Source organism: Myotis yumanensis, unplaced genomic scaffold, assembly GCF_028538775.1.
Source record: "Myotis yumanensis isolate MYYU_CA2020_CCGP unplaced genomic scaffold, mMyoYum1.0.hap1 SCAF_2, whole genome shotgun sequence".
NCBI lineage: Eukaryota > Metazoa > Chordata > Mammalia > Chiroptera > Vespertilionidae > Myotis > Myotis yumanensis.
In genome coordinates this window covers 24,774,057-24,801,977 of record NW_027223753.1, presented here as the reverse complement: position 1 = coordinate 24,801,977, position 27,921 = coordinate 24,774,057, and the positions used below count along the sequence as shown (strand labels likewise).

The 27,921-nt window shown below is 52.7% G+C and overlaps 4 protein-coding genes across 6 annotated transcripts in view; 2 read left to right on the top strand and 2 right to left on the bottom strand.

Moving 5' to 3' along the window:
• Positions 1-7: 7 nt before the first annotated feature.
• On the bottom strand, positions 8-1,622 carry CUNH1orf122 (chromosome unknown C1orf122 homolog). 2 transcript variants are annotated; one of them, XM_070404760.1, is made up of 3 exons: positions 1,127-1,622; positions 705-906; positions 8-470 (listed from the first exon to the last, which is right to left on the bottom strand). In XM_070404760.1, the coding sequence occupies exons 2-3, from the start codon at positions 750-752 to the stop codon at positions 375-377; spliced, it is 144 nt and encodes a 47-aa protein (XP_070260861.1). In that variant the 5' UTR covers positions 753-906; positions 1,127-1,622; the 3' UTR covers positions 8-374. The 2 variants fall into 2 exon arrangements, with proteins under 2 accessions (XP_070260861.1, XP_070260860.1); XM_070404759.1 differs by lacking the exon at positions 1,127-1,622 and adding an exon at positions 995-1,114.
• YRDC (yrdC N6-threonylcarbamoyltransferase domain containing) lies at positions 1,223-5,369 on the top strand. The gene is made up of 5 exons (XM_070404758.1): positions 1,223-1,644; positions 2,214-2,328; positions 2,446-2,565; positions 4,085-4,227; positions 4,527-5,369. The coding sequence occupies exons 1-5, from the start codon at positions 1,253-1,255 to the stop codon at positions 4,600-4,602; spliced, it is 846 nt and encodes a 281-aa protein (XP_070260859.1). The 5' UTR covers positions 1,223-1,252; the 3' UTR covers positions 4,603-5,369.
• MANEAL (mannosidase endo-alpha like) lies at positions 4,030-12,481 on the bottom strand. Of its 2 annotated transcripts, XM_070404756.1 has the most exons (4): positions 11,932-12,481; positions 10,259-10,368; positions 9,281-9,357; positions 4,030-7,986 (listed from the first exon to the last, which is right to left on the bottom strand). In XM_070404756.1, the coding sequence occupies exons 1-4, from the start codon at positions 12,479-12,481 to the stop codon at positions 7,350-7,352; spliced, it is 1,374 nt and encodes a 457-aa protein (XP_070260857.1). In that variant the 3' UTR covers positions 4,030-7,349. The 2 variants fall into 2 exon arrangements, with proteins under 2 accessions (XP_070260857.1, XP_070260858.1); XM_070404757.1 differs by lacking the exons at positions 9,281-9,357; positions 11,932-12,481 and having other exon boundaries at positions 10,259-10,530.
• Positions 12,482-23,613: 11,132 nt separating this feature from the next.
• EPHA10 (EPH receptor A10) overlaps positions 23,614-27,921 on the top strand; it is a 33,623-nt gene continuing 29,315 nt past the window's right edge. Inside the window, exons 1-3 of the mRNA XM_070403255.1 lie at positions 23,614-23,719; positions 25,838-25,902; positions 26,631-27,309. Coding sequence (XP_070259356.1) covers positions 23,614-23,719; positions 25,838-25,902; positions 26,631-27,309 — 850 coding nt within the window. The remainder of the gene's footprint in view (positions 23,720-25,837; positions 25,903-26,630; positions 27,310-27,921) is intronic.

The following is a 27,921-nucleotide window of genomic DNA, read 5'->3' as shown; positions in this document are numbered from 1 at the left end:
GCACCAGGAGAGTCTGCAGGCTTCCTTTTAATCAAGGCTCTGCTGAAAGTGTTGTGTGGGACTTGGGGCCCCCAAAGCATGAAATGGACATTAACACCACCTGGATCCCCGGAAGCAGGCCAGACCACTCTGGCGAGCACTGCCGGCCTGCCCACCTCCGGTCATCAGGCTGGGTGTTCCTCTGCTACATTTCAGAGCTCAGCACTGCATCAGCCTGGAAGGAGTGAACCCAGCCGCTAGCAGCTGCCACCCCAGGCTGAGGGCCAAGTTCCAGCCGCTGCCAGTGAAGACTGGTCCGTTACTGAAGGCAGTTGTTCAGAGTCCAGCCACCAGCCAGCCCCCCGGAGGGAGAGAGCTCAGGGCCACGGGCTCGGTCAGGGTTCCGCAGCTCCATCGCCAGCATCCTTTGGGAAACCGCCTCTGGCGCAGACAGCTGGCTGGGGGGGCGCCCCGGGTTTGGATGAGACATTCTGGTAGGAACAGGAAGGAAAAAAGTGAGGTTGGGAGGCAAGGCCCCGGATTAGGCCGCAAGGATCTGGCTCCTTGGCATCTGGACAGCACTGAACTTTTTCAGAGCCTCTCACCCAGATGAAAAGTGGGAGGTACAGCAGCGGGGACACGTTCCCTCTCAGGGGCAGCTGGGGCTCAGCTAATCTAGCCAGTGGACAGTCCCCACCTCCCAGGCCCGGCCGGAAGGCACTGACCCCGCCACCCGCCGGCTCCGGGCGCCGGCGGCCCAGCTGCCGCAGCATCTCCTCGCAGGCGGCGATGGTGTCCAGGAGCTGCCGCTGCCGCTGCTCCACCGCGTCCAGCAGCTGCTGGGCGCGTTCATCCCGAGGCGGCTGCGGGGGTGGCCTCCCGCCGAGCCCCAGCCCCGCCTTCCCACGGTCCACGCCGGCAGCCTCCCTGCCCGAGAGAGCGAGACAGGCCGTCAGGGCCGGCGCTGGCGCGGGGTCCGAGCCCGTTCCCCCCGCCCCGACGGGCCCCCTCTCACCCCCGTGACCAGTCTGAGCCGGGGCCCCATTCCATCTCCGCCTGCGCGGCCCGACCACCGCCCCCCTTTCGGCCGCCCCCTCCCCAGCGCTGCGCTCAGGTTCCGCAAAGCTGCGCCCCGCCCCGTCCCCACCGGTCTCCTTCAATCCTCCTGGGGGTCGTGGTCCCTTTAAGTTGCTCGGCGCGGAGGTGGGGCCGAGCCTCCCGGGCCGGAAGCTGGCTGGGTGCGTCACTTCCTCCCGGAAGCGGGCCTGGACGGATGTCTCCGGCGCGTCCGTGCAGGGGACTGAGGGCCGCGGTGGCTGCCAGCGTGGGATTGAGTGAGGGGCCGGCGGGCTCCGCCCGCAAGGGCCGCCTCCTCCGCCCTCCGGGCCCCGCTCGGGCGGCGCCGGGGGCCCGGCTGTTACGGCTCCCGGGGAACGGGGCCGTGCGGGCCGCAAGCCCGGAGCGCGCCGGTTGGACCGAGGCGCTGCGGGCGGCCGTGGGCGAGCTGCGCTCCGGCGCCGTGGTGGCCGTCCCCACCGATACGCTGTACGGCCTGGCGTGCTCGGCGAGCTGCTCGGCGGCACTGGACGCCGTGTACCGCCTCAAGGGCCGCAACGAGGCCAAGCCGCTGGCCGTGTGCCTGGGCCGCGTGGTCGACGTCTACAGGTAAAGCTTCCCGGGCCCGGCCCGGCCCCGCTGGGGGCGGCTCCGCGGGAGGGGCTTCCGGTGACAGGCTTGGGAGACTGAGGCGCCGGGAGCGGGAGGGGCCTGCCGGCTCGCCCAGGAATCCGGAACTGGAAATGTGTGTGTCGGCCACTTTACGTCGGCCAGGCCCTCGGCGAGAGACTGCGGCGCCGCCACGAACCAGGCCGGCCAGGCCCCTTGTCTGGCGTTTCTGTGATTAATGGGGGCGGGGCGGGGAACGCCCACGGTTAAAGGGAAAAGGAAAAGGAAACAGTAGCTTAATTTAGCCGGGAGGGCTTTGAAGAGGAAATAAAACGCGGACGGGATAGCCGCGCAGCCGTTGTAGTTTCGGAGACGGGAGGCGTGTGGGCCCCAAGCTTGGGGTGCTTCTCCGGAGCCCAGGCTTCTGCTCAGGCTCGTGGGTGAAGAGGGAAGACGCATGGGTCCCGCTGTAGCCCCGAGGGCCCCCTCTTCTGGATCTGCCTAGAGTCTGGACCGGGACCAGCAGTGCCCTTCATTCTTGGGTAGAGCTGTGCCCCTTTGTTTCCCAGGTACTGTCATGTGAACGTACCCGAGGGGCTCCTGAGAGACCTGTTACCAGGACCAGTGACCCTGGTGATGGAACGCTCGGAGGAGCTCAACAAGGACCTGAACCCCTTCACTCCCGTGAGTCGGATTTTCTCTCGTGTCTCCCTCCCATTGGGCTTTCACACGGACCCAGGCTGGACTCGTAACCCACTCCTTCCATCCTTTCTCATGGCCCCCTTTCTCCCTGCTTCATAGCTTGTAGGCATCCGGATTCCTGACCATGCCTTCATGCAGGACTTGGCCCAGATGTTTGGGGGGCCACTTGCTCTCACCAGTGCCAACCTCAGCTCCCAGCCCAGTTCTCTGAATGTGGAGGTGAGAGTTACCTAGTTGTCGTTCCATCCCCCAAATGTCATCAGGCCTAACACAGTTTTCTTTGAACCAGTGGGGTTGGTGGTTTGCTGGAATTGCCCGACAGGAGAGTTTAATGATGGGAAGTCTGCCCAGTTGGCAGGGGTTGAGTTGGGGGAAATCCAAGGTAAAGAATCTTGGAAAGGTTTTATTACAAAGCTTGAGAAGGGGGCATGGGAGGGATGATGAGTGTTTTCTTTCTATCCTATATAATAAAAGGCTAATATGCAAATCGTCCCCTTGGGAGTTTGACCAACCAGAAATTTGACCGCTCGCTATGAGGTGCACTGACCACCAGGGGGCGGTGCAGAACAAGGAAGGCCCTAGGGACTCTACCCATGCAGGAATTTCATGCACTGGGCCTCTAGTCTTTTTAATAAGAAACATGATAAGTATATTGTTTTTCCCCTTGCAGGGGTAGCAGTTATTGGAGAATAAGGCAGTAAGTCTTTACAACAGTGCTATAAAGGAAGTTAAGGCTCCAAAAAGTTAAATCACTTGGCCCAGGGACTCCTGACTCTTACCTCTGCCATGAGCCAGGTCAAAGGATCATTCTAATCCTGTGTTAGCTGCATAGCTTGGAACAAATGAGGACACAGAGAAATTCAACTTACCACTGTTTTCTTCTTACTGAACTTAAACGCAGAACATAGCAAAGGGATGTGGTTTTCCATGCCCAGACCTAGAGAGTGGGTTCAGGGGCCTGGGAAAGTGAGAGCTCAGCATCCCTTCTTATTCCCAGACTGCAGGCTTTTACTTGGTCCTGGTGGCCATACTCAAGGCGGTGGGGACGGGGATGGTGGGAGGTATTCCTGCCTACTCAGGAAACAGTTGACCTATCCAACTGTATTCCCCCATTCCCAATTCCCAGGCCCATCTTCATAAGGGGTGAGGGCAGCGATGAGGAGGAGTGGGCGATGCTGTAGCTAAGGGAGTACCCTTCCCATAGCCCAAGGATTGAATGTTGGTGGCATGCACTTACAGAGTCCACCCCGTTTCCTCTCCGTACTATGATCCACAGTTCCCCTGAGATCCCAGATCGGAGTGCTAGAGCTGGAGGGACCCTTAGGGAGCATCTGTCCAGCTCCCTTATTTTACAGCTGTAGATAAAGTAATTTGAATGCGGTCATAGCGAGATTTGGAGGAAAGTCCAGGGTAGAGCCCATCCCTTTGGGCTTCCAGTCATTGTGCTTACAACTCCCCAACAGAAATGATGTATAGAATTTCTTCCTGGAACAGCAAGATACTCTTTGAGCTCTAGATAGATGTTACTTGGGGTGCTGATGTGGGGGAGGGGACCTCAAACCTCATAGGATGTAGTGTCCTTAGCATAGCTGACCTTAATTAATTGAGGTTCCTTCCCCTCTTATAGGAATGTGCCTCCTGGTTTGGGATTGTGTAGCCTTTGTCTTGTGAACCCTGCCTGCATTGTGACAACATTGCATGGGGTTAGTGTCCATGCTCTTCCGCTCCCTCTTCTTAGGAGTTCCAGGACCTCTGGCCTCAGCTGTCCTTGGTAATCGATGGGGGGCCAATTGGGGATGGCAAGAGCCCCAAGTGTCGCCTCGGCTCAACTGTGGTTGACTTGTCTGTGCCTGGAAAGTTTGGCATCATTCGTGCAGGCTGGTGAGTCTGTCTCCTATGCTGTGGGGACAGAATTTGAGGGAGGTTGGGAATGCAAAAATGGCCTTGACAAAATACAGGTTGTCACACTCTCTTGCCCTGACAACCTTTATTTTGGAGAAGTGGTGGGTGGAGTGAGACTAAGTTTGCTGGTGGTTGCTGTTTCTTTCAGGATTTGAAAGGATTCTTCAAGGGTTTGATGAACAGAGTGCAGTAAGACCAGAGAGTTAGAGCTCCCTGATCACTGGACTCAGGTGGGCTTTGAGAAGTCAGATTCTTAACTGTCCTCATTTCCTCCTCAGTGCCCTGGAAAACACTACGGATGTCCTCCAGAGGAAGTACGGGCTGCTCCCTCACAGGGATCCTGCTGAGACTTGAGAGGCAGGAGTGCCCAGGGACTGATGCTGGACACTACGTTTCTTGTCTACCAGTGGATGGCAAGGCCTCACTTGAGAGGCCACTGGGGCCACAGCGTCAGTAGTCTGACTTTGAAGGCAGTTTATCTTTATGAGCACTGTAACCAGGCCCCAGAAGAAGCTGGTTTAGCTTCACACCTGGGGAAGGGGCTATATTTATTGTCTATAATTTCATATGTCAGCCTAAAGCTGAATAGAGACTTTAAGAACATTCCTAGGATGCTCTTATACTAATAAGCTTCTTCTTTCCCTCTCCTTTTTTTAAAAAATTCTTGATATATAATTTAAATAACATTTGGAATCTAGTGAGAGTTGGTGGCATTTAAGGTCCAAATAAGCTAGAGTGCCAGTTGGTGCTGTTTAAAGGACTCAAGTGACCAAAGGCTTGAGTTTTGTGCTCCTGAAGCTGGAACCAGGTTAGCATAAAGACTGTAGAGTAACAGGCCAAACACACTTTCCTCTGAACCAGGGACTGGTGGTGCGGCATGCTGCATTGCCTGGCAGAGGGTCGTCGCTTTCTACTAATGGTGGGAAGTCAGCTCGGTTGGCAGGGAGTGGGGTGGGGGATCCAAATTAAAGAGTATAGGAAAATAAATCTCTTCAGACAGTGCCTTTTTTCTTATTCATAAAATACATTATAATGATACCATTATTTAAACCTAGTGTCCACTCAGCAGCCTTTATCTGCATTCATATGTATACCATGTATTAAACATAGTTATTATTGGGCATTTGAACTTTTTCTTTCATAGGAAATAATGCCTCTATTAGACATCTTTGAAAATGGTTTGTTTTTCTTCTTTGAATTATTTCCTTGGGGTAGGATTACTGGGTCAAAGTATATGAACATTTTTATGGCTCTTGATACAGATTAGCCTTCGAGAACTGAATCCGGTTGCCATCAGTGATGTGAGAATTACTACCCCCATCCCCTGGAGCACTGCCATGCTTTTGGTATTTTTCAAATTGTATATTTGTGAAATGAGGCCTCAGTGTTACCCCTTCTGTAAATTACAGGTCACCCCATCCAGCCCTTTTCACCTGTCCCTGCTTGCCTTGGTTTCCCCAACTAAGTCACAAGCAGGTGACCAGGCCTACCCCGTCCATCAGTGGGGTTTAGTATCAGTTACCTCACTGCAACTGGGAGTCCTTGTGGTACCCAGTAGGGCCCACTACCTCCCCTCTGCCTTGCATCCCAGTTCCCAGAACTGGGATTCACTCTTGAGCCCATAAACTTCTCAATATAGTGGTTTGCAATGTACATACAGTGGGGCCTTGACTTACGAGTTTAATTCGTTCCGTGACGGAGCTCATAACACAAATTACTCGTATGTCAAATCAAAAAGTGAACAAGTGAGACACGTGATGCTGGGCTGATGTGGCGTTCACTGTGACGTTCGCTGCGCCAACTAGTGGTGGGGTATCTGAAGCTGGCTCGTAACCCGAATTTTAGCTCACAACTCAAAAAATCGGCCAAGAGACGGCTCCGTATCTCGAAAAACTCGTTAGTCGGGACACTCGTAAGTCAAGGCCCCACTGTATTTTCAAGTAGATCCTAATAATTTGCTAAAAAGGTGTCCCAGGGCCTGCTTTGAGTGTCTTTGCAGTTAGCACATTAGTTTATTTGTAAAGAACCAATGGTTTGTTAAATATTCCCTCTAGCAATCTTGCTAATTTCTTAAGCAGCCTCCCTCTTCACTGTGCTAACACTAGTCATCCCTCATGTCAGTCTCCAAATCTGACTACAGGGCCAGAATTTGTGAAGTCTTGAAGAGAGCAAGAGGAATGCTTACTTGAGAAGACCACATTGTTTAATAATACAAATCACAGTAGCACTGAAAATGGCTCTAGTGAATGGGCCTCATTCCGTTTAGGCAGCTAAAGGGAGGGGGAAGTCCTAGTCCTCTCCCTGAAGCTAAATGTTCATCTGGGAAAATGGAGGATTGAGCACAGAGGTATTTTCTTAGGGAAAACAGAACGCCCAGCAGTGGGTAAAACTGCAAAAGTAAAACCTATAGCTGTGCTTCTGCACCAGCTACAAGGCCATACCAAATGAGGGAAGCTGGGTCCTGTAAGGAAGATGAACCGTTTCTGGTCATTTGCTCCTGGTAGTAAAGTGGTGTTAGTCTGTGTTGAATTAATGTGTGAGTGCCCAGGATTATTTCCTGAAAATTGGGTTCAGGAATCTATTGGAAATAGCTTAAACCTAGAATTTCCCTTTTAGAAAGTCTCAAGTGTGGTTCCCTAACTTGGACAAGATGGTCAATGTGGGAAGGAGGCCTGAAGAGAGGGCAGGGGTGGCAGAAGGGAGCAGGGTGCATGCTAGCCCAGAACCCCGACACCCTTCCTAGAGCAGTGGCTTGGCGACTCCACCACACCACAGCAACCTGCTGGGTTCAAAGCCAGAGGGATTATTTCAGTGTCTCACTGAGGATGTGAAGCTTCCCTGGGCTACGTCCAGTCACCTGCCAGCCTCTACAGTTCCCTGTGCAGCACTGCCCAGTTTCCTGTCGCTGCAGAGCAACCCAGCACCACTTGCCTGAGGAACAGGCTCTGTTCCTACATGGGCCCAGGCCTGATGGCCCACCCAGAGGCACCAGCTGCTGATAAGGAGACGGCGAGTGCCTACACCCTCGGCTGAGCCCCACATGGAGACAGTATTCCAGTGAGGCGGGGACATCAGCACCTCAGGCCCTGTTTGCAGGCCCCTCACATCAGCCACTGCTCCTTCTCTTTGATGAAGTGCTCCGCCCAGCGGCGAGTCAGCTCCAGGTACAGGCTGGGCTGATGAGGCAGGTAGTCCAAGTACAGACGAGTTGGCGTCTTCTTGGGAATGGCCTTCTCAATCTGGGTGCCCTCGTGCCACTCATTGAAAGAGGTGATGGAGACGATCTCGGGCCTCACTGTCAGGGCTGCCTGCAGGGCTGTCTCATAGTACTTGCCATTGACCCTGTTCCGCGTGTTGTGGTTATTCCAGGGCCGGATGCTAGTGTCAATGTACCCAGGCCCCACACTGGGAATGAACATGAGGTTGTTGGCATCACAAAAGTTCTTCACAGCTTTCCAGTTCTGATGGGAAGAGCCGAAGGAGAAACCATTGGAGGCAAAGTAGGTGTACATGCCATCAAATCCGGCGGCCAGGATGTCATGGGTGTGGCCCTCCTCCACCAGCAGCGCAATGAAGACCCCATCATAGGGGGTGTTGCGGATTGAGTGCAGCCCATTTGGTGTCAGGAGATGGGCCCAGGCCTCGGGGGTTGTCAGGTATGAGTCGTAGATATAAAAGAGTGGGAGGCTCTTTCCCATGCTGTTCTTATAGCGGTAAAACGCACCATGGGAGCCATACCTAAGGAGCAGAGGAAGAAGCACCTGAGTGGCAGCCTCGGGTGGCAGAAGCCAGCACTGCTGTGTCACCAGCCATGGACGAGAGCTTTCCGGATGCCCAAGCACAATTTTGGATCCAGCCAGTCTCCATAATCTCCATAATTGAATTGTCATGCCTCTAAGCAAGGACTAGCTCCCTCCCTCCTCTCCCCAGCCTGTCATTCTTTTAGTCAAGCCTAACCTCCCTGCCCCAGGCCAAGCCACACACCTTTCATCTGGACTGCAGGCTCCCAATTCTACCTCCTTATAATCAGTTCTTTTTAAAGTCTAAATCAGATCTGATTGCTCCAAAACCCGCCAGGCCCCACCTACTTGATCTGGCCCCGCCCACTTCCATTCCTGCTATTATCCCATCTACCTCTACACTCTGGCAACACTGGCCTTTCTAGCAGTAAACCTGTCCCAAACTATGACCTTTGGATCTGACAGCCCTCTGCCTGGAATTTCTGCCTGTCCCGGATCTTCGCAGAGCTGCCTCTTCATTTAGGTGTCAGCCCACAGGTCATTTCCTCAGAGAGCTCACTTGACCACCCATTCTAAAATATTTTTTGGACACACTTTAGCAAACACAACACCCTGCTTTATCTTTTATTATTACTCTTCCATAGTATGAATCACTATTTGATTTTTGCGTGTGTAACTACTCTCTGTTCACTGCATCCACTACATACACTAGAATGCAAACTTTGCTAGTCCTATCTACTACCCTACAATGGACTTAGGACAGTGCCTAGACAACTCAAGGCACTCAATAAATGTTTTTGAATGAATGATGTGCAAGCACTGTACAAGCCATTTTCACATATATTAACTCGTGTAACTCTCACAAGACTCACACATTAAGAGGCTTGCCATGTGGCTCAGTGATTGAGCATCAACCTATAAACCAGGAAGTCATGGTTCGATAGCCAGTCAGGGCACATGCCCAGGTTGCGGGCTCAATCCCCAGTATGGGGCATACAGGAGGCAGCCAATTGATGATTCTCTCTCATTGATGTTTCTATCTCTCCCTCTCCCTTCCTCTCTGAAATTAATACATTTTTTTAAAAAAGAGGCTTGCCTTTGTTACAGATTGGAGGCTGCAGAATCAAAATTCAAACCTAGGTTGCTGATTCTAAAACCCAATACTTTCTTACTATAAAATAACTGCTGGGGACACAGGCATTCTGCCCGTGTGTCTCTTGACCTGCCCCTCCAAACCTATACTTACTCCTATTTTGATCCCCACCAAAGTCCATGCCCCAGAGCAGCCTTACGTGTCAATGATGAACTTGATGTTGTCATGCAGTGTGATGTCATCCCGGCCCTTGTAGGGTTGGATGTGGAAGGCCACCTGCCACAGATAGGAGATACTGGTCACGTGATTATCTGTCCAGGGGTCACAACCTATAAGGCTGATGCTCAACGATGGCCTAGAGGAGAGGCTGAGTTCAGTTCAGGAGAGGGCCCGGCAATGGTGGGCACTATAGACATAAAACAGCCACTGCTCCCAGGGCCAAGAAAGAGGGGCAAGAAGTTTGCCCACCTCCCACATCTGGGCATCACTTTTTTGGGGGGAGGGGGAGAGTCATTCTGTTGGGCTGTGGCAGGATGGCTAATAGGTTTCAACTTATCTGCCAGTTCAAGTGATTGGCATTTGATACCTAAAACTGTGGGAAGAATTATACTGAAGCTATGTCAATGGGAAATGTGCTATGACCTATTATGCATGTTGGTGATGGGCTCAGGAATGGGAGTGAGGCTCTTCATCGTTGTTCACAGGAGAGGAGAATGACTTATTTAATTGGTACATTTGGGGAAAATAACCGGATATGCTAAGCTCAGCTCCCTCATTCCTCTTGAAAGCAAGCCTACCTGCTGAGAACAGGTGTGCTCTGCTCCCTGAGGCCCAGCACTGCCTCCCAGAAGGAAGCTGAGGCTGGAATTATTTGTGGGCCCATTTGGTTCTTGCCTGCCCTCTCCAGCGTCAGGGTCTCCAACTTAAACTCTATTATTTTGATATTTAGTCTCTCATTTCTCCTATATTTAGTTTTCCCAACTTTTTTTCAGAACTGAAAATCTGAGTGACACAGGCAGTATTTATTAGAACCCCACCCCCAACACCACACTTGCTACTTATTTGCCATAGCCGGGCTCATGCCAAGAACTTGGGTGGAGGCACTATCCCTATGGGCAGAAGAGGGAACATCTCCAGAATGGGCCAGAGGGCACTTGATCTCTTCTTGAAGACTCACCTGGATGTTGTACTGATGGGCGGTGTCCAGAATGGCGGGCACCAGGTCATCAGAGGGTTCCCCATTATCATCAGCCATGCCAGGTGGATACCAGGACAGGACCAGGACGCCTGAAACACAACACAAGCTACTTCAGAGACACACAGCATCCCCACACCAGAGATTTGTTTCCTCGCAGACCACCTCCAACTGCAAAATGGTTTCTGAATGAAACCTTAAGCAGCGGTTCTCAACCTTCCTAATGCCGCGACCCTTTAACCTTTTTCGGTCCAACGTGGAGGCTGACTCGACAGACCAGGCACTAGGAGCAGGTCCAACGTCGAGGCTGAGACACTGCAAACCAGTTCAACATTCAATCCCGTCAATTAATTTGGACCAGACTGTTTGAATTCCAAAAATAAAATTGGACTGCAAGGGGTTAATCGGTTCCTCATGTTGTGGTGACCCCCAATTTCATTGTTACAAATTGAACATAATTAAAGCATAGTGATTAATTACAAAAACAATATGTAATTATATATGTGTTTTCCGATGGTCTTAGGCGATCCCTGTGAAAGGGTTGTTCGACCCCCAAAGGGGTCGCGACCCACAGGTTAAGAACCGCTGCCTTAGAGCAAGACTCCTGCCAGGTTCACTTCCTGCAGATCAGATTCCGTAGCCTGGGTCCTGGAGCTGTCCGCACCCACGGTGCTGAAGTGCAGCGTCCGGGGCGAGCTGAACGCATCAGGCCTGGCAGGATCCTGAGAAAAGCCTGGGTAGGGTCCCGGCTTTTGCTGATATTAGCAAGTAGAACAAAGGGAAATGGGTGGACAATGCCACACCCACCCGGAAGGCACAGTCCTATCCCAGGAAGAGAGGGGCACCTCTTGGGTCCCGAAGGGAGAAGAGCCCTGAAACGAGAGGTCATCTGATTCTTCTGGTGGGAAATAGCATTTGTAGCCTGTCTGCCACTCTAGACTGTAAAATCCGAGGGACAGGCGTTGTGTTATATATCTGTGAACACCTCCCCCAGTGTCTCTGGCATTCAGGGTTTTCCCTCACTCACTCACCGTTTCCAGATAAGTTGAAATGGGCTGTAAAATCCAGCGGAAGTCAATGACAAAATCTGAAACAGGTGAGCCTCCCGCCCAGCCTGCCTCCAGGAGGCTACCGGACCTCCTCTCAAGCAGAGTACTTTAAAGGAAGATCCCGGACTCCATGCTGCAGAGCAGGGCCCATCATGCACCTGGACAAACTGTCCTTCCCGCAGCCAGCAGGCGCAGGGAGGGCTGCTGCTCTCCCCTGGAGCTGGTATGAAGGCAGCGGCCACGCCAGGCGCTACTCTGAATGCAGGACTCCTGCGGATTATCCGTTTTCGGATACCCAGGCTTCACTTACCCAAACCTAGAAATCCAACAGACATGAAGGTCGTACCTGGCACAGCTCTGGCCCAACCGCCTTCCACAGGCTCTGCCAGCAGGTCTGCCCTAAGAAAGGGCCCTGAATAGCTGGGGGTCAGAAGGCAGAGGTGGGTGCGTGTGAATGATAGAAAGTGCGGAAGGGGTATGAGGCCAGGCTAAAGGGCGAGTGGGGCCAAAGGCCGGGTGACTGGACCACGTGGAGCTGCGGTGGAGGAAGGAAGAGGGTGAGGCTGGGGGACTGGGACGCGTGGGGAGGAGGTGGGGAGGGCTCACCGATGGCGGCTTCCTTAAGCTGGGTCATGTGCTCCCGCAGCACGTCGGGGTCCCGGGAGCTGTAGGGCCCCAGCTCCGGGTAGAAGCTGGAGCCCAAGTCGTCAGGGGGACTATGGCGGCCGCGGGGGTAGCTGGCCGAGATCTTGGGGTCCCAGTGCGGCACCATGACGTGGTCCCAGTGAATGTAGTGGCCCTCGCGCCGCGGGCTCCCGTACCACGAGTAGTAGAAGGCGTGCAGGTCCGAGTAGACCCGCAGACTCTGCGCGGGGACGGGCTCGGCCTCTGCGGGGGCCGGTTCCGGGGGACCACCCGGACCCGCGGTGCGGGGCGGTGGCGGCGGGGGTGGCGGCGCGGCGGGGGCGGCTGGGGCCCGGGCGGCGGGCTGGGGGCCCCCCTCCGGGCGTCGCTCCAAGGACGCCAGCTCCAGGCCCGGGCCCAGAGCCGGGAGTCCGTCCGGAGCCTTGAGCGTGCGCAGGCCCATGAGGGTGCCGAAGGCGAAGAGCAGCACCAGGAACAGCGCGATGCAGGCGCGGCGGCGCCGCCGGGCCATGGCCGCCCTGCGCTCCCGGCGGCCGGCGGGTTACCTCCCGGCGCGCCGCGCCATGGCCGCCCGCCCGGCTCCCGCGCGCCGCGCAGCCCCGCGCGTCCCAGGGAGACGGCGACGCGAAGCGCCGGGCGCGGTGTGGGCGGCTCCCGCCTCTCCCCGCAGTGCGGGCGGGCCCGGCACACAGACAATGCAGGCGGCGCAGACCAAGTGGTCCCGAGGCGAGGGGGAGTGGCCGCGGAGGAGAGAAGGAAAGTGGCCGAACGCGAGCCCCGGGCCAAATCCAGCCGAGTGACCCGCAGAGGATGTGTCGCCTTTCAGCCTGGGGCAGCGGGGCGGGGCGCCCGGTGGGGAAAAGAGATGCCCTCCTGGAGCCCAGGAGAAGGCCCGCCTGGCGGCGGCGCTGAAGGGCGTGGGAGCAGAGGGCCGTGTGGGGAAGAAAGTGGGTGTCTATGGTCGTCCCTCTCCAGCGGTCTCCTTCCCACTGATCACCCTACTGACTTCACCGGCCCCCTCCCTACTGATCTCAGCGACCTCCCGCGTTGCCCCAGATCCCCCTCCCACACACCCAGGCAGCCCCCGGGGGGGGGGGGGCGACCCCAGAGTCAGACACCACCCAGGCGCTAGAGCACCGCAGGACGAGGGAGACCGGGACTGCACAAGGTCACATGGAGCAGGTCTAACCAAGGGTCAGAGCTCACCAGAGCTTTCTCACTATCCAGGCTGCCGAGTCTCAGGCCCTCTGTGTCCGGAGCCATCCTCTGCCCTTGCACAGTCTCCTGGAATGGTGAGGACTAAATGAGAGGGTTACGTGGAGCACGTTCACGGGGCCTGGCAGAATTAGCACTCAGTACCTCCACGGTTCACCTGGACTCTGAGCTCCAGGGGCAGGCCAGGTTGTATTTTCCTTTTTAGATTTCTAGGGCTGCAAGAAGAGGGTCTGCTCCTCACTTCCCAGGGCTGTTTGTTGAACCAGACTCTGCTGTGATGTTCTATAGACAAAGATAACTCTTTCAGCCCACACAGGTTGAGTTCCTACTCTGCATTATTCATTATTTTATTCATTCAGAAAATAGTTTTGTTCATTGTCTGCTTCTTCACTGGTCCGTACGGTAGCACCTGTCTTTCATCAGTTGCTCTATCTGTAGTGTCTAAAACAGAGCTTGGCATGAAAGTATGCACCTGATTCTTCTTTCTTAAGTAAATGAATGGTAGGAAAGCCAGGAAGAGGAGGCACAAGACTGGGAAATGTGGGTAGGTCTGGAGCCCAGAAAAGTGAATATGAGAGAATTCATGGTAGTACATATGAATTAAGTAGAATGCTCTCAGCTCCAAATAGCAGACCTGATTCAAATAGGCTCACTCACTATGGAAATGTAGCATGTCATAGTGCAGGTGGCCCAATGGTAGGCCAGAGTGCATAGACATCGATATATATATTATTGATTTCAGAGAGGAAGGAAGAGGGAGAGAGAGATAGAAACATCCATGGTAAGAGAAAATCATGGATCGGCTGCCTCCTGCAAGTCCCCCACTGAGGATAGAGCCCACAACCTGGGCATGTGACCTTGACCGGAATTGAACCTGGGACCTTTCAGTTCGAAGGCCGACGCTCTATCCACTGAGCCAAACCGGCTACGGCTAGACATCGATTTTTTGTTCCACTAATTTATGCATTCATTGGTTGATTATTTGTTGGTGCTGTTGTTGTTGTTAATCATCACCCGGGAATATTTTTCCATTGATTTTTAGAGAGTGGAAGGGAGTGGGAGAAACACAGAGAGAGAAACATTGATGTGAGAGCAACACATGGATTGGTGCCTCCCGCATGTTTCCCAACCAGGGCCAGGGATGGAGCCTGCCCTTGATCAGAATTGAACCTGGGACCCTTCAGTCCATGGGCCGATGCTCTATCTACTGAGCAAAACTGACTAGAGCACTGATGGCGAACCTTTTGAGCTTGGCGTGTCAGCATTTTGAAAAACCCTAACTTAACTCTGGTGCCGTGTCACATATAGAAATTTTTTTATCTTTGCAACCATAGTAAAACAAAGATTTATATATATATATATATATATATATATATATATATATATATATATAATATGTTTTATTGATTTTCTACAGAGAGGAAGGGAGAGGGATAGAGCGTTAGAAACATCGATGAGAGAGAAACATTGATCAGCCTCCTCCTGCACGCCCCCCACTGGGGATGTGCCTGCAACCAAGGTACATGCCTTTGACCGGAATCGAACCTGGGACCCTTGAGTCCGCAGGCCGACACTGAGCCAAACCGGTTCTGGCAAGATTTATATTTTTGATATTTATTTTATATATTTAAATGCCATTTAACAAAGAAAAATCAACCAAAAAAATGAGTGCACGTGTCATAGGTTTGCCATCACTGGACTAGAGCCATTGGTTGATTCTTGTATGTGTCCTGACTGGAGATCGGACCCACAACTTTGGTGTATCAGGACAATACTCTAACTGAGCACCCAGCCAGGATGAGAGTCTGCATTTCTGATAGGACCTCGTGCGTGTGCTTCTGGTGGTCTCAGACCACATTTTAGGACTTAAAGTACAGGAGGCTTATTACTCTACATTTGGAGGAGTCTTTAAGTAGCTGGTTTTCGAGATGGTTAATCCAGAGGTTCAAAGGCACTGGGGCATCAGATAATCTTGTCTATGGTTTCTTCGGCCTTCCCAAATGGTTGAAAAGAATGGAAGCAGTCCTGGCTGGTTTGGCTCAGTGGATAGAGCGTCAGCCTGTGGACTGAAAGGTCCCAGGTTTGATTCCGGTCAAGGGCATGTACCTTGGTTGCAGGCACAACCCCAGTAGAGGGTGTGCAGGAGACAGCTGATCGATGTTTCTCATCAATGTTTCTAACTCTCTATCCCTCTTCCTTTCTCTCTGTAAAAAATCAATAACATATATATTTTTTAAAAAAGAATGGAAAAGGTCCTACCTGACAATATCCAGATGTAGAAGAGGAAATGGCTGTCTTATAATCCTTTTAAAGGAGATCTCAGCTGATTTCCCATCACTTCTGATTGGCTAGAATTGTGTCATATGCTGGTGCTTAAGCCAATCCCTTGTCAAGGCCATTCAGAGAAGGGTGAATGAAATCAAAAGGGAGGAAATACGTGTGAGTTGGGTAAACAGCCAAGAATGTCTCCCACATCTGCTCAGAGTTTATTCTCTTCTTTTTCACTGTGTTGAGAGATCCCCCCCTTACCCCACTGTGGCAAAGCTTGGTTACATTACACCACACTTGAGCCCCGCCCCCAGCCCAATCCAATCCGCGTTGCCTGCTGCTCACAGATGAGTGCTCCTCGCACACCGCCTCATTCCTCCCCCGCCCATCCTACAGTAATGCTCTGTGGTCTGCCTTGGCAGGACTTTTCTCAGCTACCGTCTGACATGATCTCCTACATCTAAAAAGAGCCCAACATTCAAGTTCCATCAGTCTCCTTTCACTGTTCCTCAAGCACTCGGTTCATTTCTGCCTGTAAGTCTACACTTCAACTCGTCTCTTTTTCCTAATAAACTTTCTTTTTCCTTCCTGTTCAAATTCCACCCCTCACTCAAGAGCTCTTCCAGATATGGTTTCTCAGTCCTGATGGAAGGGAGCAGAAGCCCTGTGTTAGGATCCTTGATTACCCACAACCACACCCCCATCCTCCCACCAATCTTGTATCATGGGTACTGCCATTCTGGTGGAGAAAAGGCTGAGAGAGGTAGAAAGAGACTGGGCTGGGGTTCGAGCCTACCTCTGCCTGTGACCTGAATCACTGTGCAATACTGTCTCCTGAACCCGGCACAGTAAATGTTAGCTGAGTTGTTTATGGACTGTGTCATATATATTAGTGGCCTCATGACCCCAGCTGACCATGCCTGAGGCTTGTAGAGCACAGTGGGAGCAGGAAAGTACCCCACTAATGAAAACCCACCTTGTGCCTTCAGAGACTCCACAACTAGCCATTGTCAGGGGCAGACCAGAGTTAAAGGGGCAGTGGACTCAGTACCACGGTCAGTAAGTGTGAGAAACTACCAGGAGGCACCACCAGAAGTGCTGGAAGTGGGCAGCTCTGGGCGATGAAACTCAGGAATTGTGGAGAGAGGCAGGGAGTTTCTCTTTTTATTGTAAAGTCTCGTAGTACCATTTGGCTTTTAATGCTACATGCAATATTACTTTGATTAAAAATAACTTTAACCAAATTCAATGAATACATGAACGACCCTTTTAAAATCCAGAATGTGGAGAAAAGAAGGAAATAGATGACAATAGCCATCTTATGGGTTTGTAGTAAGGATTAAACAAAAAAGGCATTGAACACATTTGACACAGAACCAGCAGCAAGAATTATTATGCTCATGATCAATTCATTAGACGTAAGAGATGTTATTGTAAGGACAGGCTTTGATAATTAGAGATCACTCTGGGCTCCATCAAGACAGAACGTTGCTATCTTCTACACTGACCCTTCTTCTGCCTCTTCTTCGCCTCTAGATTTTAATTTCAACTTGATCCACCCAATGGAGTAATTATCCTCACCAACCCCTCTGCACACTTACACATACCCCTTCCATCATGCTTCCACTTCAGCCCAACCCTTAACCCTGAGAAAAAGGAGCAAGGAAATAGACAATCAGATTTTATAGTTCAGAGGGGAAAGTAATTGACTTCCCTGGGACATTTATGTTTCTGGGAAAGTGACTTTGGAAGGAAATACTGAATCATGTTATTCAAGTCCCATTCATTCAGTCATTCATTGCGTGCATGCAAGGTGCCAAGCATAGTTCTAGGTACTGAAGATGCAACAACAAACAAGATAAGTAAGCTTCGCATCTCCATGGAGTTTACATACAGTGTCACAGTGACCAGGTAGGCCTCTGGCAAGGACAGTCACCTCCATTTGCTGCTGACGAGTTTAATGCAGGGGAATGAAATAAGACATAAATTGGGTGCCTGCTCATTCACAGCTCCCTGCTTAAGGGGACATCCTTATAGCATGTGATCCTGTTCTCCTAACCACAGCTTTTTGGATCAGTAACAATCTGACCCAAGCTAGGCTATTAGATTCTTTGCCAAAATGAGCTGTGGGGAGGTAAGTTGAAAGGCCATGCAGAGCTGGGCCCACAGCAGAAACCAGAGAGACACCATAACAAGCCCATGTCATGGGCAGGCCAGAGGTATAAGGGGCCAGATGCTGAAGTAGGCTGAGGTGAGCCCTCTGTCTACAAAGAGGAAAATGTGGCAACTATACTATAAGAAGAAACCAGAGAAATTTGACCCCAGGAAGAAAGAGAGCAAACAGACGACTTCTTTTAAATATATGTTTTTATTGATTTCAGAGAAGAAGGAAGGAGAGAGCGATAGAAACATCAATGATGACAGAGAATCATTGATCGGCTGCCTCCTGCACGCCCCTACTAGGGATCGAGTCCCCAACCCAGGCATGTGCCCTGGACCAGAATCGAACCCAGGTCCCTTCAGGCTGACTCTATCCACTGCGCCACACCGGCCAGGGCTAAGACTTCTTCTAAAAGGTTAGAGGAGCTGCCTCTCTATCTGACAGTCTCCAGACCCAGCTCCATCTCCTGCCAGTTTGTTCAGTTAATTCTTGGGAGATGTGTCCATGCACCCGATAGCTTCTCTCTCCTTCACTTTAGGTTTAAATTTTTCTGTCTGTGGCAGACGGACCCTAGAGTGGTCCCCATGATTCTTGTTCCCTGGTGTCCGTGCCTTTGTGAAATCCTCCCCACACCCATGTCAAGATGCAGCAGCTCCAGGTGTCAAATGCAGACATGACATTAGGAGGAAAACTTTTTCTAGAATCCCCAATTCAGAAGCCAAGTTGCATCACACACCCATGCCTAAGCTACACTCAGACATGGACTGGGCTGAAAAATGATTAGCCAATAACAGTCTTTATTCATCCCTGATAGCATCATCTTCTCTGAGCAAAGGATTACAGTAGATAAACATCCCAACAAAATTGGGGATTTCTCAGGAACAAAAAATATGAGAGGGAAGAGGTATTGGGGTAGATAATCAGCATTGTTTACCTTGCCAACAGATATATTTATTTTCTGTCAAGGTGTGTGTGAGTGTGTATCAAGAAGGGTATAGATCAATCTATTTCAAGATTTAAATTTTGAAATGGGACTGTGTAGAGTGAATGGATATTTTCACTTTTTAGGAAAATTTTATTAGTTTATATTACTTGGCTAATTTAAATGTAAGAGGACTGCTTCAATCTTGAAGTTGGCTGATCAGAGATAGAACTAAGCCTGGCCCGTGTTGCTCAGTGGTTGAGCATCAACCTATGAACTAGAAGGTCACGGTTCGGTTCCAGGTCATGGCACATGCCTGGGTTGTGAGCTTGATCCCCACCCAGTAGGGGGTGTGAAGGAGACAGCCTGCAGTGATTCTCATCATTGACGTTTCTATCTTTCCCTCCCTCTCCCTTCCAATTTGAAAGCAATACAAAAATTTTTTTAAAGAAATAGAACTAAGATTTTAAAAAGAGAGAAAGTCAGAGAAGCATCTGTTGATGGATCCCATTCCCACCCCTGCCCCCCAGTAGTCACTCAGGTACCAGAGCAAGTTTATTCCTCCTGAGGATTTGGAGGCACAGGGCTCTCACCATCCAACCCCAACTCCCTCTCCTCACACTCTCAACGCAGCCTGCACATCACAGGCTGGCTTCCTGTGCACATTTTTCGGCAAGGGAAGAATTCGCTGGACGTGGCGATGTGAGCATTCTGGCCCCCTCGGCAGTTCCACTTCTCATCGCATATGAACACATTGGTTCTTATAGCACAGCGGTTCTCAACCTGTGGGTCGCGACCCCTTTGGCGGTCAAACGACCCTTTCACAGGGGTCGCCTAAGACCATCCTGCATATCAGATATTTACATTACGATTCATAACAGCAGCAACATTACAGTTATAAAGTAGCAACGAAAATAATTTTATGGTTGGGTCACAACATGAGGAACTGTATTTAAAGGGCCAGAAGGTTGAGAACCACTGTTATAGCAGGATAGGAGCTGAGTTAGTCTGATCTACTTCCCAACTCCCCAGTATATAGACTCTCTCTTAGTGCTGTTAAGCAAAGTTTATGAACTTGGACCATGATGAATCCACCAAGGTAAATGTCGCCTCTGAGGCCACTTGGTGGCAGGCCAGCCAGCCTGACCTGATCATATTCCTGTCTCTTCAAACGCATTTCCTGTAGGTTCCTTGCTTTCTAGCCACATTCATCTCAAAGGGTGTCTCTTTCTTTACCCCTCATTCTGTCTTTCCCTCTAGGACTGTTTCTCTAATTCTCTCTCTTTTCCTACTTCACCAGCGAACTTTCCTTTATCCTTTCCCCTTTCTTTCTTTCTGTTGTTCACCTTAATTAACCATGGAGTTGAATAATAAAATATGCTGGAACTATGTGTCAAGCACTGTGTTGGGCCACATATAAATTATATTCCAACCTCACGGTAACTCTGAGAAATATTTTCTTTCTTTCTTTTTTTTTAAATATACTTTATTGAATTTTTACAGAGAGGAAGAGAGAGAGATAGAGAGTCAGAAACATCGATGAGAGAGAAACATCGATCAGCTGCCTCCTGCACATCTCCTACTGGGGATGTGCCCGCAACCCAGGTACATGTCCTTGACTGGAATCGAACCTGGGACCTTTCAGTCCGCAGGCCGAAGCTCTATCCACTAAGCCAAACCGGTTTCGGCGAGAAATATTTTCATTCCTATTTTACAGAGGAGGAAGTAGAGGCTCATGAGGCTGTGTTGTGTTTGATAATCTATAGGTTTTCTTTGTTTAATTTCCAAAGTCAAAAAATGTTTTGTGTTTCTTTTATCTTAGAAAAATACAGTGTAAGCATTTGCTTATAGCATCCATCGTATTTTAAAAAAATATATTTTATTGCTTTTTTTACAGAGAGGAAGGGAGAGGGATAGAGAGTTAGAAACATCAATGAGAGAGAAGCATCGATCAGCTGCCTCCCGCACACCCGCTACTGGGATGTGCCTGCAACCAAGGTACATGCCCTTGACCAGAATCGAACCTGGGACCCTTCAGTCCCCAGGCCGATGCTCTATCCAGTGAGCCAAACGGGCTAGGGTGCCTTCCTCTTATTTTTGCCAGTAAGTCTCTTGTCCTAGAAGAGAATTCACCTGACAGGAAGCCTGTGACTCCTTCCTGCCACACTCAGGTCGGAGCTCTCCCGTGCCGCCAGGTGGTGTGGTGATCCTCACAGAGTCCTTTTTCCATCCCATCAGAGTTCACGCCCAGGCCGGGGCCTCTCCTGGGCACAGACCCACAACTTTAAGCCATCTCACCTGGTGAGAGGTAGAGTCCGGCCCACCTGATCTTGGCTCACTTGTTGCTCACTTTGCTTTAGGGCCTGAGCACCTGGTGTGTGCAAGTGTGTGTGTACTGTTGTGCCATCTGTGTACCCCCCTCACTTGCCACAGTTACCCTTATGAGTACACTACAATGGGGACACATGGATGTTTCTCTCTGTCTCTTCCCCTCCCTTCGACTCTCTCTAAAAATCAATGGGAAAAAAGTCCTCTGGTGAGGATTAACAAAAAAGAAAAGAAAGAAAACTCACCCCCCCCCCAAAAGTACCTCACCCCAACCCACTCCCCAGCCTGCTAGTTCAGGGAGGGCTCTAACCCGCCCTTGGCTGACTGGTCCCAGCACTTAAAGGTGACAGTAAACGATGGCTCAGTTTCCTCCTAAGGCCCTTCTGGATTTCTTCGTGGGGTGTCTGTTCTGCAGCCTCCTGGTAGAGTGGAGTCGGCCTTGGAGCAACTCTATCTGCATACATTGGGGCTTCTCTGTTTTGTTTTTATTATAAATGAGCTGTTCAGAGGGAGAAAGACCAGGCTTATTTCACTACATCTTCTCCCCTTCTTTCCCCCATGCCTCGGGTCTAGATCTGGCGGTTCCCCGGGGGTGCCTACAGGTGTGTGTGGTGGGAGAGGGTGGGAAGCAGATTCTTGAAAGCCAGGGGTTTGTGGGGCAGCCTATGTGGCTTCCCCGGAAAATTCCCCCCATAGGTTTGGCTTGAGAGCGATCCTTGGGAAGCTCCCAGGGAGTCTGTATTTTGTTGTAGCAATAGGGTCAGACCCTCTTGGCTGAAGTCCCCGGAGCTCAGGGAAGAGGCCATCGCTGGTGCTTAGAGGCTGCGGAGGGGACGGGACCTGGCTCTGAAGAGAGGGTGAGCAGTGACTGAGGGAAGACTCATTCTGAAATGAAAGGAGTCCTGGGTCTCTAAGCAGCTTCTAAAAATACCATCTCCTAGCGCTGGGGGCAGGGGGAGGGGGAAGCGAGCGTGAGGAGAATGAAGATGGGAAGGAGGTGGGGTGTAAGTCAGGTAGACCTGACTTCAGAGGCCCCTGTCAGCATCTGAAGACTGGCCAGAGCGCACACCGCCTTCTGCTTCCCGGGCAGCCCCGTCTCCAGGGTGTCCCAGCCCGAGCCCTTCCTGATAGCCTTCCTGTCTGCAGGCAAAGGAGCCTGATCCTCCCAGCCCCTGCCATGGCTACTGCCCAGCGAGTATGTCTGTGAGCGAGCAAGTGTGCTTGTAAATGTGCCACACACACACACACACACACACACACACAGAAATGACACATGGAAGCAGCTTGTACGTGGCTAGTGGTTTACAATGCCAAAAAATGTAGTTACACTTATGCTTGAGGAGGTATGGATGGTGGCAGGAACAGGGCGATGGGCCGGGTATCTCAGCACAGAGCGTGGGACCCAGTCAGTGTTGGTGGTGGTGGTGGGGGGGGGGGGTGTGTGTGAGGAATACACACATACAGAATGCAGAGACACGCAAGCCAACAGGTCTCGTAGACACAAGACTCACATCCGTTCTCCAGGCTTCTTCAGCTTCCAGAGGGACAGGGGTTGGGGCCCCCGAGAAAAGAGCTCTGAACAGCCACAGGGTGGGTGGAGCTTTCTCCGTTCAAGCTCAGCCCAGACGGTGGCGCTCAAGAGCCGCCTCCCTCCTCTTAGACGAGGGCCCAACCCTTCCCACACCGGCGCCTTAAACCCTCCGCGGGCACATAAATGACCTTCACTAGATAGAGGTCGTGTTTCCTCGCGGCTTCTTCAGTGCTGGCTGAACTCGCCGAGGACTGCTCCGCCTCGCCAACAGATGCCTAGCCGTCCCGGCCGCCGCGCGCCTCGCCAATCCCCTGGGGTGGGCGGAGAGGGGTTAGCCAAGGGGTAACTCCAGGCTCGGAGCCGACTGGGGACACGGTGGGCTGTGGCGAGTCCTGCCTGTGTCCTGGCAGCGAGAGCAAGAACCCGTGAAATCGATCGTTGATGCAAAATCCACCACCGCCCCATCCCGGCATCCACATGGTCTCCCAGCTTCAGAAGTGTGGCTGGTAGGGTGGGACTCTTTCCCACTTCGCTCTCTTCTCAAGCAGCTCCCGGGGGCGGGGTCGGCCCCTTCCCCCCGCCTGGGAGTGCGTGTGTGTGTGTGTGTGTGTGTGTGTGTGACGAGGGCGGGGAGCTAAGGGAGCCGGATCCAGAGCCGGGAGACACCGGGAACCGCAGACACTGGAAGAAGCCAGGGCCTGGGAGAAAGAGGAGCTCCCAGGGCTTGGGGTCAGAACATCCAAACCCCTGCAGGTCCTGGGAACGAGGGACCTTCCAGGCTAGCTCAGAGGCTGCAAGTGTCGCTGTCTCCCCGAGTTTCGCCCCTTTGTAAGCCACGCCCACATTATTTACTTCTCAGTAACGAGGGGCTAAGGTTTAGCCCTCTGGACTACGGACGCCAGTTCATCCTCCTCCCCAGGAGCCCAGCCAGCGCTCAGCATGACCCCACCCCCACAGTTTGAAGACTGGAGGGACCCCTTCCCTTCCCCTATCTAGTTCGCAGTCCCGCCCCTGGCCTATGAAACTCCGCCTCTCTACCCTCTACTGACGGTGATTGGTGGAGCTCCAGCGGCGGTGCCCAGTGATTGGTCCCCATGGATGACGGTAACCGGTGAGGTCCCGCCTCCAGCTGGCGCCGGGGTCTGGGGGCACTGCTCAGCGGTGCTGGGGCTGGCGCGGCTTGAGCCGCCGCCGCACTGACAGCTCGGTCTGCGGACCATGGAGACCGGCGCTGGCCCACATCCGCTGCGCCAGTTCATTTGCCTGATGCCACTTTCTCTCGCGTTGCTTTTGGGACCAGGGAGGCCCGGGACCGCCGAGGAAGGTGAGGAGACTGGCGGCTGTTCTTGGAGCCCGGGGTGCCAAAAGATAAGGGGCTGAAAAGCGGGAGTGCTGGCGAGGGAGTCCTATGGAGAGACTGGAGTCTGTACTGGGGTTTGAAGCAAGCGGGCGCGGGAAGCAAAGAACTGGAGAGACAGAGAAAAAGGTGGCTAAGCAATAGAGAAGAGAGGGGCATCGAGGAACTCGGGGTCTGCAGACCTGGGAGGCTGGGGAAGAAAGACACCAGGAACCGTGGGAGCCAGAGGCGGTGGTCCAGGGGCCGTGAGACAGACCGGCTGAGCAATTGGAGGTGGGAGGTGTGGGGGCGGGGAGAAGAAGAGAGCAGAAGAGAAGGGGGATGCCGAGGTGAGATAGGAGTATGGGGGGACGGGATGCAGCCCGAACAGCGGGGGCTAGGGGACCACTGTGCATGCAGCCAACTGGAGGTGGAACGCTGCTGCTGCTGCTGCTGCTGCTGCTGCTGCTGGTGGTGGTGGTGGTGGTGGTGGTGTGTGTGTTAGGGGGTGGGAGCTGGATCGTGGAGCTGTCCGCAGTGCTGAATCTGGAGCGTAGACTACGCGAAGCGGTCCTTGTTGCGGGGTTTGGGGCTGCCTGCGGTACCAGAGCCCGAGCCTTGCCTCTGATTCTGAATTTGGGGGAGCTGTATGCTCAGTTGAATCCAGAGGCGTCATATCCAGGTGCATGATCCTGAGGAGTTGGTATTTGAGGCTTTGACGGCGAGGTTGTTGGGGCGCTGGATTTCTGAGGCGTTCCAATATGAAATTTCCTATGTGCTGTCAGTTATAGTGAAATCCGCTGTCGGCGATGCTGCCCACTGCCGCTGATGCCTTCGGGGCCAAACCTTGTAGAGGCCCTCGCTGTGGAGCCCCATCCCTTGCGAAAGCTCCAGACGAGTAATCTTATAAGATTTGTCTGTGGTCTGGGCTCCTGTCTCTGAGCTGCTGCTATGCTGTCCAGACCTGGGCTTTTCTGGGACCCATACTGAGAGCAGGATTCAGACTTCTGGGCCAGTGCCTGCTGTGGGCAGGGAAATAACTCCAAGCCTCTCTGGTGCAGGAGGGGTCATGATTTTATATATAAAAGGACCACTGCCGTTCTTTCAAAGGCAGTGGAGGTGACAGCCCCCGGGAAAGGGGATGGCTGGGGAAATGAGAGATTTTCATTTGTTACCCCCAGAGGCCCTAAAAGTCAAAGTAAAAAGGCTCACGTGTTCCTCCCTGGTGACTCCACACCTCAGAAGAGCCCCTGAGTCTACATGAACCCTGGGCTGTACACAGGTGTCTTCTGATACACTCACTCTCCCCCTCTTCTTGATGCTTAGTTAAAATTCAGAAAACCTGGGAAGGCTGGGGGATGTCACTGACAACACCCCCCCCCCCAATTTTATAGTCAACCTTAGAGTACTTGTCATAGGCTCTGTGGCAGGCTGAATAATGACTCCTCCCAACGTGTCTACATCCTGATCCCCACACCTTTGAAGGCTATCCTAAATGGCAAAAGGCTTTTCAGATGTGATTAAGGAAGTTGAGATGGAGAGATTATCCTGGGTTATTTGGATGGGCCCAATATAATTGCAATGATCCTTATAAATGGGATGCAGGAGGAGTCAGAGCCAGAGGAGAAGGCAATATGATGACAGAAGCAGAGACTGGAGTGATGCACTTTGAAAATGGAGGAGGAGGCCACAAGCCGAGGAATCGAGGTGGCCACTAGGAGCTGAAGAAGTCAAGGAAATGGTTTCTCCCCTCTGAACCTCCAGAAGGAACCCATCCTGCTGACACCCTGACTTTAGATCCGTGAAACTGATTTCCAACTCCTGGCCTCCAGAACTGTAAGAGAATAAATGTCTGCTGTTGTAAGCTGCCAAATTGTGGTAGCTTGTTACAGCAGCCACAGGAAACGAATACAGGCTCCTTCCCTAATCACATGGCTACCCCTCTCTGGACTTGAGCCTCCTGGGGATGTATGAAGTGGAAAAAACTTGTCTGTGTTCTTTGTCACAGTCTCCATCCTTCAGTTAGCAAATTTACAGGGACCTCACCAAAGGTCTGCCCTCCTGACCTTCTGGCTTTCTGACATCTCTGTTCTCCCCTCTCCCTAGTCATCCTCCTGGATTCCAAAGCCTCCCAGGTTGAACTGGGCTGGACTGCACTGCCGAGCAATGGGGTAAGTGTAAACCTTCCCACCCGCCTGTCACGGGGATCCTGTGGTCCAGGACTCTGTCCCTTTAGCTCCCCATGGTTACATCACATCAAAATGCTCCTTGGAACACGTGGTCTGCAGCAGCCCTGGCTTCAAGCCAGAATGGCCTATTGGAAAACGTTGAGTCTTCCGTCAGACAGGAAAAAAAGAAAAGGCACATAAGTGAGGCGAGAACTGTCTGTGTAGGAACAGAAATGTGGCCTCTGGACGGAGCCAATGCTAGACAGTGCCTGACACACGGTAGATACTACCAGCAGTGTTGTTGATGGATGGATTGATAGAATAAACAAGACTTGGAATTCTAAAAAAGGCTTGGAAAGAGGGTCAGAGCGGGGAGATGTGGCCATGTGACAGCAGGTTGGTGTCATGGAAAGGGCCTTGGGTGGAGAGCCAAGAGACTCCAGGCACCATTTCTCCCTCTGCTCCTAAGTCCATGTGTACAGCCAGGCAAGTCCCTGCCACCCGGGAGCTTCAGCTGCCCCATCTGTAAAACTTAAAATTGGACTCAGTTGTCTCCAACGTTTCACCTGGCTTTGCATCTTGTAACTTCAGGGGGTGTGTACAGGGAGTGGTGGGGGCCAGCGGGGGTAGGTGGGGCAGGGGGTTTTCAGCCTCCGTCACCGCCGGGCCTCTGCCTACGAGGGGCGCCCCGGCTCTGAGCTGCCCACATCTTTGCTCTTCCTCCTCCTCAGTGGGAGGAGATCAGCGGTGTGGACGAGCACGACCGTCCCATCCGCACGTACCAGGTGTGCAACGTGCTGGAGCCCAACCAGGACAACTGGCTGCAGACGGGCTGGATCGGCCGCGGCCGCGGGCAGCGCATCTTCGTGGAGCTGCAGTTCACGCTGCGCGACTGCAGCAGCATCCCCGGCGCCGCGGGCACCTGCAAGGAGACGTTCAACGTCTACTACCTGGAAACCGAGGCCGACCTGGGCCGCGGGCGTCCCCGGCCAGGCAGCAGCCGGCCCCGCAAGATCGACACGATCGCCGCCGACGAGAGCTTCACTCAGGGCGACCTCGGCGAGCGCAAGATGAAGCTGAACACCGAGGTGCGCGAGCTGGGGCCGCTCAGCCGGCGCGGTTTCCACCTGGCCTTCCAGGACGTGGGCGCATGCGTGGCGCTGGTCTCCGTGCGCGTCTACTACAAGCAGTGCCGCGCCACGGTGCGGGGCCTGGCGGCGTTCCCCGCCACGGCGGCCGAGAGCGCCTTCTCCACGCTGGTGGAGGTCACCGGGACGTGCGTGGCGCACTCGGAAGGGGAGCCCGGCAGCCCCCCGCGCATGCACTGCGGCGCCGATGGCGAGTGGCTGGTGCCGGTGGGCCGCTGCAGCTGCAGCGCCGGATTCCAGGAGCGCGGTGACGTCTGTGAAGGTATCCAGCGCACTAGGGGGTGTGGCGTGGGGGTGCAGCGCGCGGGTGGCAATTGGGGGAGACGGTGCCCTACGAAAGAAGCAGGAGCGGGGTGGAAAAGCCGTGGGCCGGGGAGCCCGGAGTCCTGAGCTTTCGTGGAGCTTCCGATGGGTCCAGCTAGGACCAATGAGTGAAGTTACTAGGAGGTGAATCGGACTCCAAATAAAGGGACATTAGGGGCCAGTATTTCAGACACTATGATCAATGCCTCGCAAGGCCTCCCAATTTATTCATGGCAATAAAGTAAGTCATCGTTATCTCTGTTTTGCAAATGAGGAAACAGAGGCTCAGAGAGACTAACACATTTGTAAAGTTAGGAGATGGGGAACCGGGATTTGAATCCAGATTTGCCTAACTCTCAGGCTGTGTCTTTTACACTGAGGTTCCTCCCTATGCATGAGGAAGAACTCGACAGCAGCCCGACCCTAGTATCTATTGGCTAGGGGCACTGGTTACATGATAGGGAATGGGCTGCCTGTCACTGACAATATGCAAGTCAGAGGCAGCCAAGAGCATTCAGAGTTAAGAGACGGAATGCAGAAGCATGGAGGCAGGAGAGAATGGGGCTACCAG